Source organism: Tachyglossus aculeatus, chromosome 16 (assembly GCF_015852505.1).
Source record: "Tachyglossus aculeatus isolate mTacAcu1 chromosome 16, mTacAcu1.pri, whole genome shotgun sequence".
NCBI lineage: Eukaryota > Metazoa > Chordata > Mammalia > Monotremata > Tachyglossidae > Tachyglossus > Tachyglossus aculeatus.
Genome location: NC_052081.1, coordinates 49197871 through 49210351, shown reverse-complemented (window position 1 = coordinate 49210351; position 12481 = coordinate 49197871). Strand labels below are relative to the sequence as shown.

Genomic DNA, 12481 nt, shown 5'->3' with positions numbered 1-12481 from the left:
ACTGTACTAAGCACTTGGGGCAGAACAACACAGCGATAAACAGATACATTCCCTGTCCACAATGTCAAACACTGTTTTAAGCACTGGGGTAGGTACACGTTAATTAGGTCAGACACGGCCCCTGTTCAATGCGGAGCTCACAGTGTAAGTGGGAGGGAGAAAAGATATTTAATCACCATCTTAAAGCTTAAGAAACTGAGGCCCAGAGAAATTAAGTGACTTGCCCAAGGTCACACAGCAAGCAATTGGCAGAGCCAGGATTACAACCTTCTGACTCGAGGGCCAGAGCTATTTCCACTAGGCCATGGGATGGCTGGCTTGGTGTGACTCTCAGGGCTCTGGGTGAATCTGGGCCCCGTGGGCCTGCATGGGAGATGACCAGGGATAGGGAGGGGGGGCCCAGGAAGTCTTCTTTGGCCTGTAGCCACCCATGGTGTCTCCTTCAGTCTGGTATGATGTCAGGTAGGGGAGCACCTAGGGATCTGGGTAGAACTAGACGTTGGAGGTCCAACACATTTCCAAACCACCCTGCTTCCCCACGGGCCCAAGACCAGAGCCTCAACTGAAATTGGTCCTGGCTTCCCAGCCTGGCTTAGTGGAAAGAGCACGGGCTTGGGAGTCAGAGGTCATGGGTTCCAATCCCGCCTCCGCCACTTGTCTGCTGTGTGACATTGGGCAATTCACTTAACTTCTCTGGGCCTCAGTTACCTCATCTGTAAAATGGGGATTAAAAGTGTGAGCTCCATGTGGGACAACCCGATCACTCTGTATCTACCCCGGTGCTTAGAACAGTGCTTGGCACAAAGTAAGCACTTGACAAATACCACAATAATAATAATAATAAATCACCCGATTGACCCCCGATCCTGCAGCTGCAGACCCTTCCCTGGTTGGGTGGGTGGAAGAGCCCTCTTAGAGGTGGGGATACAAGACTTGGCTTGAGTGGTCCAAAGGCAAACTTGCCCGAGCTGCAAGGGTCTTGGGACTCCTTGATCAGAAAGGGTCTTGGGGCCAGGGATTCTGGCCAGGAGGCAGAAAGCAGAGCCTGAGATGTCCCTGGGAAGTCAGGGACCAGCCTGGGAAGGAGACTGCAGCAGGAAGAGCAAATGTCCCATTAGCCCAAGCCCAACTCCGTTCCTTGTTTCTGAAGGTTCATTCCACAGCGGTCTCCTCCTCTTCCCAGTGCTAGTTCCCTGCTATGCATTCAGGTATGAGGGGGAATGAGGAAAGGGAAAGAGAAAGGAAACGAAAGAACTCAGATTAGTGGGGTCTTTGGGGGAGGAAGCAGTCCAGCTCTCCAGGTCCTCAAGCAGACTACAGTGGGCATGGCATTTCCAATGAACTGGGATAAATTTTTCCAAACGCAAGAAAAAGGGGTAGGCTATGGGGCTGTGAACTGGGGAATAGGTCCCCAAGGGAGGGAGTGGATGCATCCCTGACCTGAAAGATTGACAGTCACCTGTCTAGAGACAGGGGCTGGGCCGGGGGAGGGTCTCTGACTTTGGGGTCCCTGCTGGTTCCCAGGAGACAGGCTGCCTCGGCTGGTCGGGCTGCCTCGGATGTGCACAGGAAGAGCGGAGGTGACCCACGGAGACACATGGGGCTCAGTCTGCGACTCCCACTTCCCTCTGGAGGCCGCGGCCGTCCTGTGCCGGCAGCTGCAGTGTGGGGTGGCCGTCTCCATCCTGGGGGGAGCCCACTTTGGAGAGGGCCAGGGGCCGGTCTGGGACGAAGACTTCCAGTGTGTGGGGAATGAATCCCTCCTGTTGCAGTGCTCCAGAAGGTCCCTTCCGGAGGGGACGTGTGACCACAGCAGGGACATCGGAGTCGTCTGCTCAAGTGAGATCCAGATATGACACCACACACCCACTCAGCCTGCGCTGAGCTGGGGCCGAACCCCCCTGACCTGCCCCTCCTCCTCCCCCTCTCCTCCCCCTCCCCAGGGTATACAGAGTCCCTTCAGGGGCAGGACCCTTCAATCTGCCCCTATGCTTTACTCCCCTCTCTTCCCCCCAGGGTAGGGTCCACGCTGGGGTTGTACACTTCAGCCTCAATCAATCAATCAATGGGATAAGGGGACTGAGTGCCCTAAAGCTAATGGTAAGGATCTTCCATTGAAACAGAGGTTGATTAACAACCACTGCAGGTTCCTGATGACTAAGGAAACACGGACTAAATGTTATTTTTGAAAAATGATCCGGGCATAAGAGTGACTCCCTTCTCCTATTCCCTAGAATACACAGAGCTCAGACATGGGTTTTTGTTTTTAAATGGTATTTGCTAAATGCTTACTATGTGCCAGACACTGTACTTAGCACTGTGGTAGATACAAGATAATCAGGTTGGACACTATACTTGTCCCAGATGGAGCTCACAGTTTTAATCCCCATTTTATAGATGTTAATTGAGACGAAGAGAAATTCAGTTCCTTGCACAAGGTCACACAACAGACAAGTGGCAGAACTGTGATTAGAACCCAGATCCTTCTGACTCCCATGGTCTTTCCATAAGGCCACGTTGCTGATTAGGGGGCTACACCTCTAATCTCTTCCTCCTGTCACCCCTCCCCAGGACACAGAGGGACTGGGGTGGAATTAGTCCTTCCAACCTTCTCTGACTCCCATCCCTCTCTCCCCAGGGTTCACAGGATTCAGGCTGGTGAATGGCAGCTCCCGCTGTAAGGGCAGGGTGGAACTCCAGGTGGATGGGACCTGGGGAAGCCTCTGTGCCACCCGCTGGGACCTGGCAGATGCCAACGTCCTGTGCCGCCAGCTCGACTGTGGGGTCGCCGTGTCGGCCTCCAGAGGGGTGGAATTTGGGGAGGGAAACAGTTCCATGTTGGGGGAGATGTTTCACTGCTCAGGGTTGGAGACCAGTCTGAGGGAATGTCCTGTGACCGTCCTGGGAGCCCCTCCCTGTTCTCATGGAAACGTGGCCACGGTGATCTGCTCAGGTGAGGAGCGGGAGCACGGGCAGGGGTGTCCACCTTGGGGGAGGAGGAGCTGACGGGGGATGATTCCTGAAAGAGGGAAAAGGGTAAGGGGAAGAGCCTTAGAGAAGCAGCATGGCTCAGTGGAAAGAGCCTGGGCTTTGGAGTCGGAGGTCGTGGGTTCAAATCCCAGCTCCGCCAACTGTCAGCTGTGTGACTTTGGGCAAGTCACTTAACTTCTCTGGGCCTCAGTTCCCTCACATGTAAAATGGGGATGAAGACTGTGAGCCCCACATGGGACAACCTGATCACCTTGTATCCACCCCAGCGCTTAGAACAGTGCTTGGCATATAGTAAGCGCTTAACAAATACCAACATTATTATTATTATTGAGTCAATGTGAGGGCAGGTGGTTGGGACTGGGGACTCGAGAGGGAAACCCGAATGTCCAGAAAAGAGTTTGGACCAGGGAACCACTTCTCCTTTACCCAACTCCCTGCCTGCCACCCGTTTTTCCCACCCCGCACCCTGTGGGCAGCCCTCCCCGCCCCCTCGGCCTAGCTCTGTGTCTCCCCCCCACGAGAAGCGACACTCCCTCCTCAGGCTTGCCGAGGGCCCGTCCCCCTCTCCGGCCGTCCCCTCTTCCCTCCCTCCCGTCCCCGGGGCTTCTCTCCTTCTCCAGCCCAGCCCGCACCCTCCGCTCCTCCGCCGCTAATCTCCTCACCGTACCTCGTTCTCGCCTGTCCCGCCATCGACCCCCGGCCCACGTCATCCCCCGGGCCTGGAATGCCCCCAATCCCTCTGCCCATCCGCCAAGCTAGCTCTCTTCCTCCCTTCAAGGCCCTGCTGAGAGCTCACCTCCTCCAAGAGGCCTTCCCAGACTGAGCCCCTTCCTTCCTCTTCCCCTCGTCCCCCTCTCCATCCCGCCATCTTACCTCCTTCCCTTCCCCACAGCACCTGTATATATGTATATTTGTTTGTACATATTTATTACTCTATTTATTTATTTATTTATTTTACTTGTACATATCTATTCTATTTATTTTACTTTGTAGGTATGTTTGGTTTGTTCTCTGTCTCCCCCTTTTAGACTGTGTGCCCACTGTTGGGTAGGGACTGTCTCTATATGTCGCCAATTTGTACTTCCCACGTGCTTAGTACAGTGCTCTGCACATAGTAAGCGCTCAATAAATACAATTGATTGATTGATTGATTGATTGATGCCCGCGCTGTCTGCAGGAAACGGGACCTTCCCGTCACCACCGCCGCAGTGCAACGTATCCACGGGGGAGCCGGCCGGGCCCGGGGGCCCGCAAGAGGGCGCTGCAGAGTGCACAGGTGACAGTCCCGCCCCGTCCAGTCCCGCCCGGCCCGCCCCGTCTGGGGCATGCGCACTGACGGGCCCCTCGCCCCGCAGGGCCTCCACAGCTCCGCCTGGCGGACGGAGGCGGGCGCTGCGCCGGCCGCGTGGAGATCTTCCTCGACGGGAGCTGGGGCAGCGTATGCGACGACTCTTGGGACGTGAGGGACGCCCAGGTGGTGTGCCGCCAGTTGGGCTGCGGGGTGGCCCTGAGCGCCCCCGGGGCCGCCCGGTTCGGGCCGGGGGCCGGGCCCATCTGGCTGGACGAGCTGCGCTGCTCCGGGAACGAGTCGCACCTGTGGCAGTGCCCGTCCGGGGGCTGGGGCCGCCACGACTGCGGGCACAAGGAGGACGCGGGAGTGCAGTGCTCAGGTGAGCCCCGCACCCGGACCCCTCCCGGGGATTCCCGGCGGGGTGACCCTGGGGAGCGGGATTTCCCGCTTAAATGTCCACTGGACTCCGGCCCGTGCTCCGTCGCCGTCTGAAGACGGTCTGAGCGCCCAACCCTGGTACTCTGGTGGGAAAGTGGGGAAGGGTTTCTCTTCTGATGATTTTCCATCTGACAAAGCCGTTCTTAACCTAAGGTAAGGTCCCCATTCCCTGGCCCTGGGTGAGCAGAGCTGGGCTGGCAGCCAAGGGGACTGGGAGAGAAGGGGCAGTGCGAAGGAGACCCTTAGACTCCCAGAGACCAGATGGAAGCCTGGAACATGATGGGGCTTCAAAGGGGCCCAGAGCAGAGTCAGGAAACTATTTCTCAGTCCCCTGCAGGAATCAAAGCTTGGGGCGCAAATGCTCCCTCCGATCAGACCGTCCGTCCCTGATCCTCTATGCAGAGTTCCTGGACCTCAGGCTGGTCAGCGACACCTGGACCTGTGCCGGGCGTCTGGAGGTTTTCTACAACGGGACATGGGGTGGTGTATGCAGCAACTCCATGCAGGATGTCACCGTGTCCGTGATCTGCCGGCAGCTGGGCTGTGGGGACAGCGGAACGCTAGAGTCTCCTGGCACCTATGGGAAAGGGTCTGGGCCTTGGTGGGTCGACAATGTCAATTGCCGACCCGGTGACCCCACCCTTTGGGAGTGCCCGTCCGATCCCTGGAGCGAGAGCTCCTGCTCTCAGGAAGAGGAAGCCCAAATCAAGTGTGCAGGTGACTCCCTGTCTGTCCCTGTCCATCAGTCTGTCCAGCTGAAATCCCCACGTGTCTGTCCCAACCGATCGTCTATTCACCCACCCACCATTTGCAGCCCAGAGACACATCACCTCCCCTGGCTGGGGTCTGGGGTTGCGGAGGAGTGAGGAATTGCCTGATCCTCGACTCACACCTGCCGGGTGGTGAGGAATTCCTGGAGTCCACTAGGGCCTGAGGGAGAAGTCAGCTACCGCCCGGGCTGTGCTCAAACTCCGTTCCACTGGGCCAGACTGGCCATTCGCAGTGAGACAGTGACCTGGTCACTCGGTTCCAGTCCCCAGGAGGATCTTCACCCTGACTCGATGTGCAGAATTGGCCAATCTATCTGATTGGGAGATTAGTCACCTGTCCCTAAGTCAGGGTGTCTCGTTCCCAGCCCACCTTTCCCACAGAGATCCATGGACTCTCCCCTGGGCACAGGCATGGTAACCAGTGGTAACGAGAGGTGACCCCTCAGGCCAGGAATCCTGGATCTTCCTTGCCCCGTTTCTCCGGGAGCCGCAGCTGGATGTCTCCTGGTGGTTGATTTACAGCTGGTCTTTTGTTGGGGCCTGGCCCTGCTGAGGCCCTCCCCGTGGGTCCAGGGCATCTGGTCTGTCCGCACCAACCTCAGAGTGGCGGTGGGACTGTCTGTGTCCTTCCCAAGGCCAGCCCAAATTTAGAATCAGTTGAGCTTCCTGGCTTTTCCCATTAATCCCAAACTGCAGGGTCTTCCACATTGTTTCAGTAGTGGATCACAAAACCCGAAGTCCCTATTCACTCCATCATATTTATTGAATGCTTACTGGAGGAAGAGGAAAGGGGTACTTAAGGTAGGCCTCTTGGAGGAGATATGCCTTCAATAAGGCTTTGAAGGTGGAGAGAGCAACTGGTAACATTGGAAAAGTGTACCCTGTAGTCTTTTTAAATACATGTTTTTTAGCAGTACTAAAAAAAATATTTAAAAGCAGTTTAAGCACTGTAATTAGTCCAAAAGTGTCGGCTATAAGCTCGGGTCGACAACTGATCAATTTTGCTGGAGTCAAGGAGAACACTGGTATGCAATGGGGCAAACGATTCCAGAGGGCTTTTGGATGGATTTGGATACATAAGGCCCATCTCCATTTTGCCTAGACCCAACTAGCCTAGTAGTTCATTTGTGCTAGCTGATCAGTAATCAAAAAGTTGCGGAAATTCTCTGACAGTAACCCTCGGCAATACAATATGCCCATCCGTGGCCCAAGTGACCTTTCCCCAAGGGCTGTCACTTGGTCCCAGTGTCTCCCCATTGTGTCTCCCCAGAAGAGAAGAAAATGCAGTGCCCAGGATCTGCCGCGTGCTCTGGTATGTCAGCCTCTCTCCCTTCCCCTCCACTGGCCCCCTGATCCTTCCCCCCGCCCTTCCCCTTTCCCTGTCCCATCCCTGCTCTCGCCTATCCCTCCCTGTGGGCACTGATGACTGGGTATCTCTTTCCAGAGCGACACAAGATCCGTTTGGTAGGGGGGGAGAACAATTGCTCGGGACGTGTGGAAGTGTGGCACAATGGCACCTGGGGCACAGTGTGCGATGACTCCTGGGACCTGGCGAATGCGGAGGTGGTGTGCCGGCAGCTGGACTGTGGCTCGGCCGTGGCCGCCCTTGGGGAGGCCGCGTATGGTCCGGGCACTGGGCCCATCTGGCTGGATGAGGTGGCATGCAGGGGCCGAGAGGACTCGCTGTGGGACTGCCCTGCAGAGCCGAGGGGGCACAGTGACTGTCAACACAAGGAGGATGCGGCCGTGAAGTGCTCTGGTGAGGGCCGGAGGGCACAGCAGGGGACCGGTATCTAGGCCGAGGGGAGGGGGAACTGAGTCACACACATGTCTGGAGCCTGAGCAGAACCGAGCCTGGGCTCCCAGCACAGACGTTTGGTGGGTTGAGGGAAGGGAGTGAGGGCTCTCCTGTCTATTTGAGGACAGCATTTCTTCGAGGGTCTTCCCGGACCCCAATGCCTCCCTGCCCCTGGCTCAGGTTCTGCCCCTGGCTCTGGCCTCACCCCTTGTCTGTTGCAGGTGTTACGGCGACTACGGTGCCATCGGTCCCTACCCCAGGTAACCGCCCTCCAACGCAAGTTAAGAGGACCAGGACTCTACCTGTCGTCCACCCACAACCATTCTCAGTGTCCTAGCAGTAACTGAGCTGCTGCGGGGACCCAGCAGGACGGGCACTCGGGAAACCTGGGAAAAGGGAAGGGTGCAGGGGGAGAGGAGTTGGGATTCTCCCTCCTGGTTATGTTGTTCATGAGGAGACCCTGGGACTCAGACAGGCCCCGGCCCCAGCCCCAGCCCAGCCTCATGCCCTGACCTCTGTCCATTTCAGGAGCCACGAGGACCACAGTCACAACGCCCTCCAAACCAGGTAACTGCCCCGACTGCGGGCAAAGGACCGGGGGACTTCCTGTCCCGCCATCCACCATCCTACCCACTGAGGCCTCTGGAATCTTCACATGTGCTGGACATTTGGGTTCTCGGGAGCCCCCCACTATGCTGGGGAGATTTCTAGGGGTAGATGGGGTTTGTGCCTCCAGCCTACGTTCAGGGTGGGTCGTGGCTGTTTCTGCCAAAACCCCCAAACTCTCCTCTGGGATCTGAACTATCCACAGACCCGGCATGCTGCCTCTGACTGGGGAAGAGAGGTGGAGGTGGCTACGGGTTGGATGAGGCTGATCCCAAATCCCCACAACTAAGCTCTGCGAGCTTGGAGTTGTCAAAAATTCAGGTTCTGGGGTCGCTGGTCCAGGTTCAGGTTCTGGGGTCCCGGGGGACCTGGAAGGAGGGGAGATCAGCACGTGATCTCAGGGGTCAGGGGTCCGGCTCCACGGAAGGATCGTGGCCTCAGCGCCCTGCAGGTGTGGAGAAAGCCTGGGGCTCGGAAGCTCTTAAGGACCCCTTTGGGTGTTTCCACTGTCAGGGTCGAGCTCCTCGGTGGACACCTTCCCCAGGATCCTTTGTGTCGTGCTGGGAGCCCTGCTTTTCCTGGTCCTGGCCGTCCTGGGGGCTCAGGTCTTGCAGCAGAGAGCCCAGCGCAGAGGTGGGGGTGCCCGCGGACACGGGGAGCGGCCTGGGAGGGGAACGGGCTGGGGGATGGGAGGACCCAACCCAGGCGAGAACAGAGTTGCCAGGCCCCAGGAGGGGAAAGAGAGAGCCCGGTCGGACTGGCGGGAAGGTGCCCAGCCCCAGCCCCAAATAGACGAAGGCCTGGGTGCGAGGGAGCCCCGGACAGGGAGGGTGGATCAGGCTGGAGGATCCCGGGGTACCGGGGAGGGGGGGAACGAAGGGCTGAGGGGCCGGGCACACCAGGGTCCAGCACAGCGTGGAGGGATCACGGTCGCGAGTTTCTGAGTGGAGATCGTGGTCCTCAGCCACCTCCAGACGCCGGGGTTCTCTTTCGGAGGCCGTGTACCAGGAGCTCGCATACGCGCCGATGGGGGAGAAGGACGGGCTGAACCTCCGAGGTGTGTGTTTGCCCCCAACCCGACTCCCGTCCTACAGCCGCCCCCACCCCCGATGAAGGGACAGTCCTGTCCCGGAGATGGACCCCTTGCTGAGCGACTCACCCAACTCTGCATCGAAACAAGGGTCCGGGGCTGCCAGGGAGGGGGCTCAGTGCGTCCCACCCTGTCTCTCCCCCAGCCCCACTGCCAGGACGGTCATCCCCTAGGCCATTTCCCCAGGTCCTACCCTCCTCCTGCCGGGTGGGTGACAGTCCTCACCCCTTGATGACCCCCACACACCCCACACCGGCCTTCTGGTCCCCTGAGTAGTGGCCACCACAATGCGACCCCAAGGTGAGGCTTCGGCCCTGACGACTCTCACCGCTGTCTTTCTCCCCTGAGCTCCCGGAGATTTTCCCGCCCCCCTGGACGGTTGGGATTCCTCACTGTGCTATACCCTCCTCATCTCTCTCCACCACCGCAGAGCCCCTCCCTTGGGCACGAGTGGCTCCACCCGCGGAGCCCCGGGGGTCGGGGGAGTTGGCCGGGAACAAGTGGGGCGCGGAGCTCCGGGGGACGGGGGAGCGAGGACGATGGGGTTTCTCCTTCCCGTCCGACGCCGGGACGAATCTCCTTTTTTCCCGTTCAGGCTCCGGGTCCTGGGGCTCGGGGGCTCAGCCGTATTACAACGGGGACAGCGAGGAGAGGGACGGAGCCGGAGGTAATGGGGAGAGGAGACCCCGGAGGGCCCCTCCTCAGGATGGAGGGGTGGGCCCTGGAGGCCCGGGAGGGATTCCGGGCAACACTTTGGTGGGGGGTCTCTGGGGGAACGGGTCCCACCCCTCGGTCCTGGCGGACTAGATTCCCGGTGGAGTGGTGAGGCTGTGTCCGGGAGACCGGAGATTCGTTCATTCATTCAGTCGTATTTATTGAGCGCTTACTGTGTGCAGAGCACTGTCCTAAGCGCTTGGGAAGTACAAGTTGGCAACATATTTGGTATGTTTGGTTTTGTTCTCTGTCTCCCCCTTTTAGACTGTGAGCCCACTGTTGGGTAGGGACTGTCTCTATATGTTGCCATTTTGTACTTCCCAAGCGCTTAGTCCAGTGCTCTGCACACAGTAAGCGCTCGATAAATACGATTGATGATGATGATGATATAGAGACGGTCCCTACCCAACAGCGGGCTCACACAGTCTAGAAGGTGGGTCCAGGCCGCTGGGGGCCCGGGCCTGGTCCCGGGGCCGAGCGGGTGGGGGGTCTGAGGGGACACCGGCGCAGCCCCCCGGGGCAGGCCCCCCCGGGTCAGGCCCCCCCGGGTCAGGCCCCGCCGTCCGTCCTGTCGCTGCTCAGGGTACAGCAACGTGGAGGAGCCCGGGCACAACCACCTCCCCTCACCGGCCCGGAGCAGCGGTGAGCCGGGGAGGGGCTCCGGGACCTCCCCCACGGGCACCAGGGGCGGGGGGTGGACCCACCCGGGGGGCAGGGGGGCCTGGCATCCCGGGGGGCAGGGCGAGGGCGGGTCACCCCGTGGGGGTCCGGGTCCCGGGGACGGGACCGGAACCCATCCCGGTGGAGAAGCAGCGTGGCTGAGTGGAAAGAGCCCGGGCTTGGGAATCAGAGGTCGTGAGTTCTAATCCCTCCTTCGCCACTTTAATAATAATAATAATAATGATGATGGCATTTATTAAGCGCTTACTATGTGCATAGCACTGTTCTAAGCGCTGGGGAGGTTACAGTGTGATCAGGTTGTCCCACGGGGGGCTCACAGTCTTCATCCCCATTTTACAGATGAGGCAACTGAGGCCCAGAGAAGTGAAGTGACTCGCCCGAAGTCACCCAGCTGACAGTTGGCGGAGCCGGGATTTGAACCCAAGGCCTCTGACTTGTCAGCTGGGTGACTCTGGTCGAGCCACTTCACTTCTCTGCGCCTCAGTTGCCTCATCTGTAAAATGGGGATGAAGAGTGTGAGCCCCACGTGGGACAACCTGATCACCCTGTATCTATCATCATCATCAATCGTTTTTATTGAGCGCTTACTATGTGCAGAGCACTGGACTAAGCGCTTGGGAAGTACAAATTGGCAACATATGGAGACAGTCCCTACCCAACAGTGGGCTCACAGTCTAAAAGAATCTATCGCAGTGCTTGGCACATAGTAAGCGCTTTACAAATACCATTATTATTATTATCCACTGTTTCCTCCTGCTGCCGCCTTCTGGGCTCCTCCAGCGGGTGGGGGCGGCTCCCCCCGGTCCTGGGGCGCGGGTGGAGGAGGGTCCGCAGCTCAGGGTGTCCCTCCAGGACGGGGCCCGGCCCGGCCCCCAGCCGCAGACCCCTTCCCCCCGGAGGACCCGTCCGACGGCTACGACGACGCCGGAGTTCCCGACCCTGCGCTGAGCGATGCGGTCCCCCCGACAGGTGAGCGGGGGAGGGGCCGTCCACCCGTGACCCCGACGGCGAGTCCGGGGGAGCGAGAGCCTGTGTCCGGGGCCAGTGGGGAGAGCGTCACCACATCTCCCTATTGTCCCTTCCAGGTGGGACTCGGCCGTCCCGAGGGGAGGCCGAGGACCCCGGGGAGGGGACGGGTGACCAGCCGCTGCCCCCCAAGGACCCGGCCTACGACGATGCTCAACTCCGTGTCCGGGACGTCCCCGAGAGAGCGGCCGAGCCCGGAGACCAGCTCCTGGGTCAGTGACCCTGCCACCCGGCTGGGCTGGGGGCCACTGTAGACGTTGCCCCCTGCACCTACTTCGATAGATCGCCCCCTGAGCAGAAGCCCCGGCCGGGTGGAGCCCCATTTCCAGCGAGGTCTTGGGCACTGCCTTGCCCGGAACTGTGCGGACACCCCTAGCCTTCGGCATTGACCGTTTCTTCCATTAAATACGTTTTCCCCCGGTTCAGTGTGGGTCAGTACCGTGTCGGCGTCGCGAGTGGCAAGGGGGGGATTCACTGTGGGGTCTCGGGTGTAGGGACCAGGGCAGGCCTGAAGTGACATAGGATGCCTGCCGCTCTGTATCCGCTGCTGGGGAGGGTACGGACGCTCATTCATTCATTCAATGGTTTTTATTGAGCGCTGACTGTGTGCAAAACACTGTACTAAGCGCTTGGGAGACAAGCATATTCCCTGCCCACAAGGAGTGTCCGATGGATGAGGGAGAACTGGCCCGGACCCTTTCACTCCCCGCCTCCCTCCTCGATGCTCAGAGCCACGGGGAGATGGGATCCTGGAGGGGAGGGGGGCGGTGCAGGGGTCTCGTTGTCCCTCGTTCCCTCCATCCCGCCCTGGACCAGTGAAATCAATCAACGGTATTTATGGAGCACGTACTATGTTCAGAGCACTGTACTATACTCTGAGGAGAGTAATTAATTATGGTGTTTGTTGAGCGCTTACTATGTGCCAGGCACTAATAATAATAATAATGATGGCATTTGTTAAGCGCTTACTATGTGCAAAGCACTGTTCTAAGCGCTGGGGAGGCTACAAGGTGATCAGGTTGTCCCACGGGGGGCTCACAGTCAATCCCCATTTTCCAGATGAGGTAACTGAGGCC

General features: G+C 58.9%; 1 protein-coding gene across 1 annotated transcript in view; it reads left to right on the top strand.

Moving 5' to 3' along the window:
- LOC119938750 (scavenger receptor cysteine-rich type 1 protein M130-like) overlaps positions 1 to 12481 on the top strand; it is a 69148-nt gene that overhangs the window by 5468 nt on the left and 51199 nt on the right. The window contains exons 5-8 of the mRNA XM_038758652.1: positions 4347 to 4661; positions 5123 to 5437; positions 6761 to 6802; positions 6935 to 7249. Coding sequence (XP_038614580.1) covers positions 4347 to 4661; positions 5123 to 5437; positions 6761 to 6802; positions 6935 to 7249 — 987 coding nt within the window. The remainder of the gene's footprint in view (positions 1 to 4346; positions 4662 to 5122; positions 5438 to 6760; positions 6803 to 6934; positions 7250 to 12481) is intronic.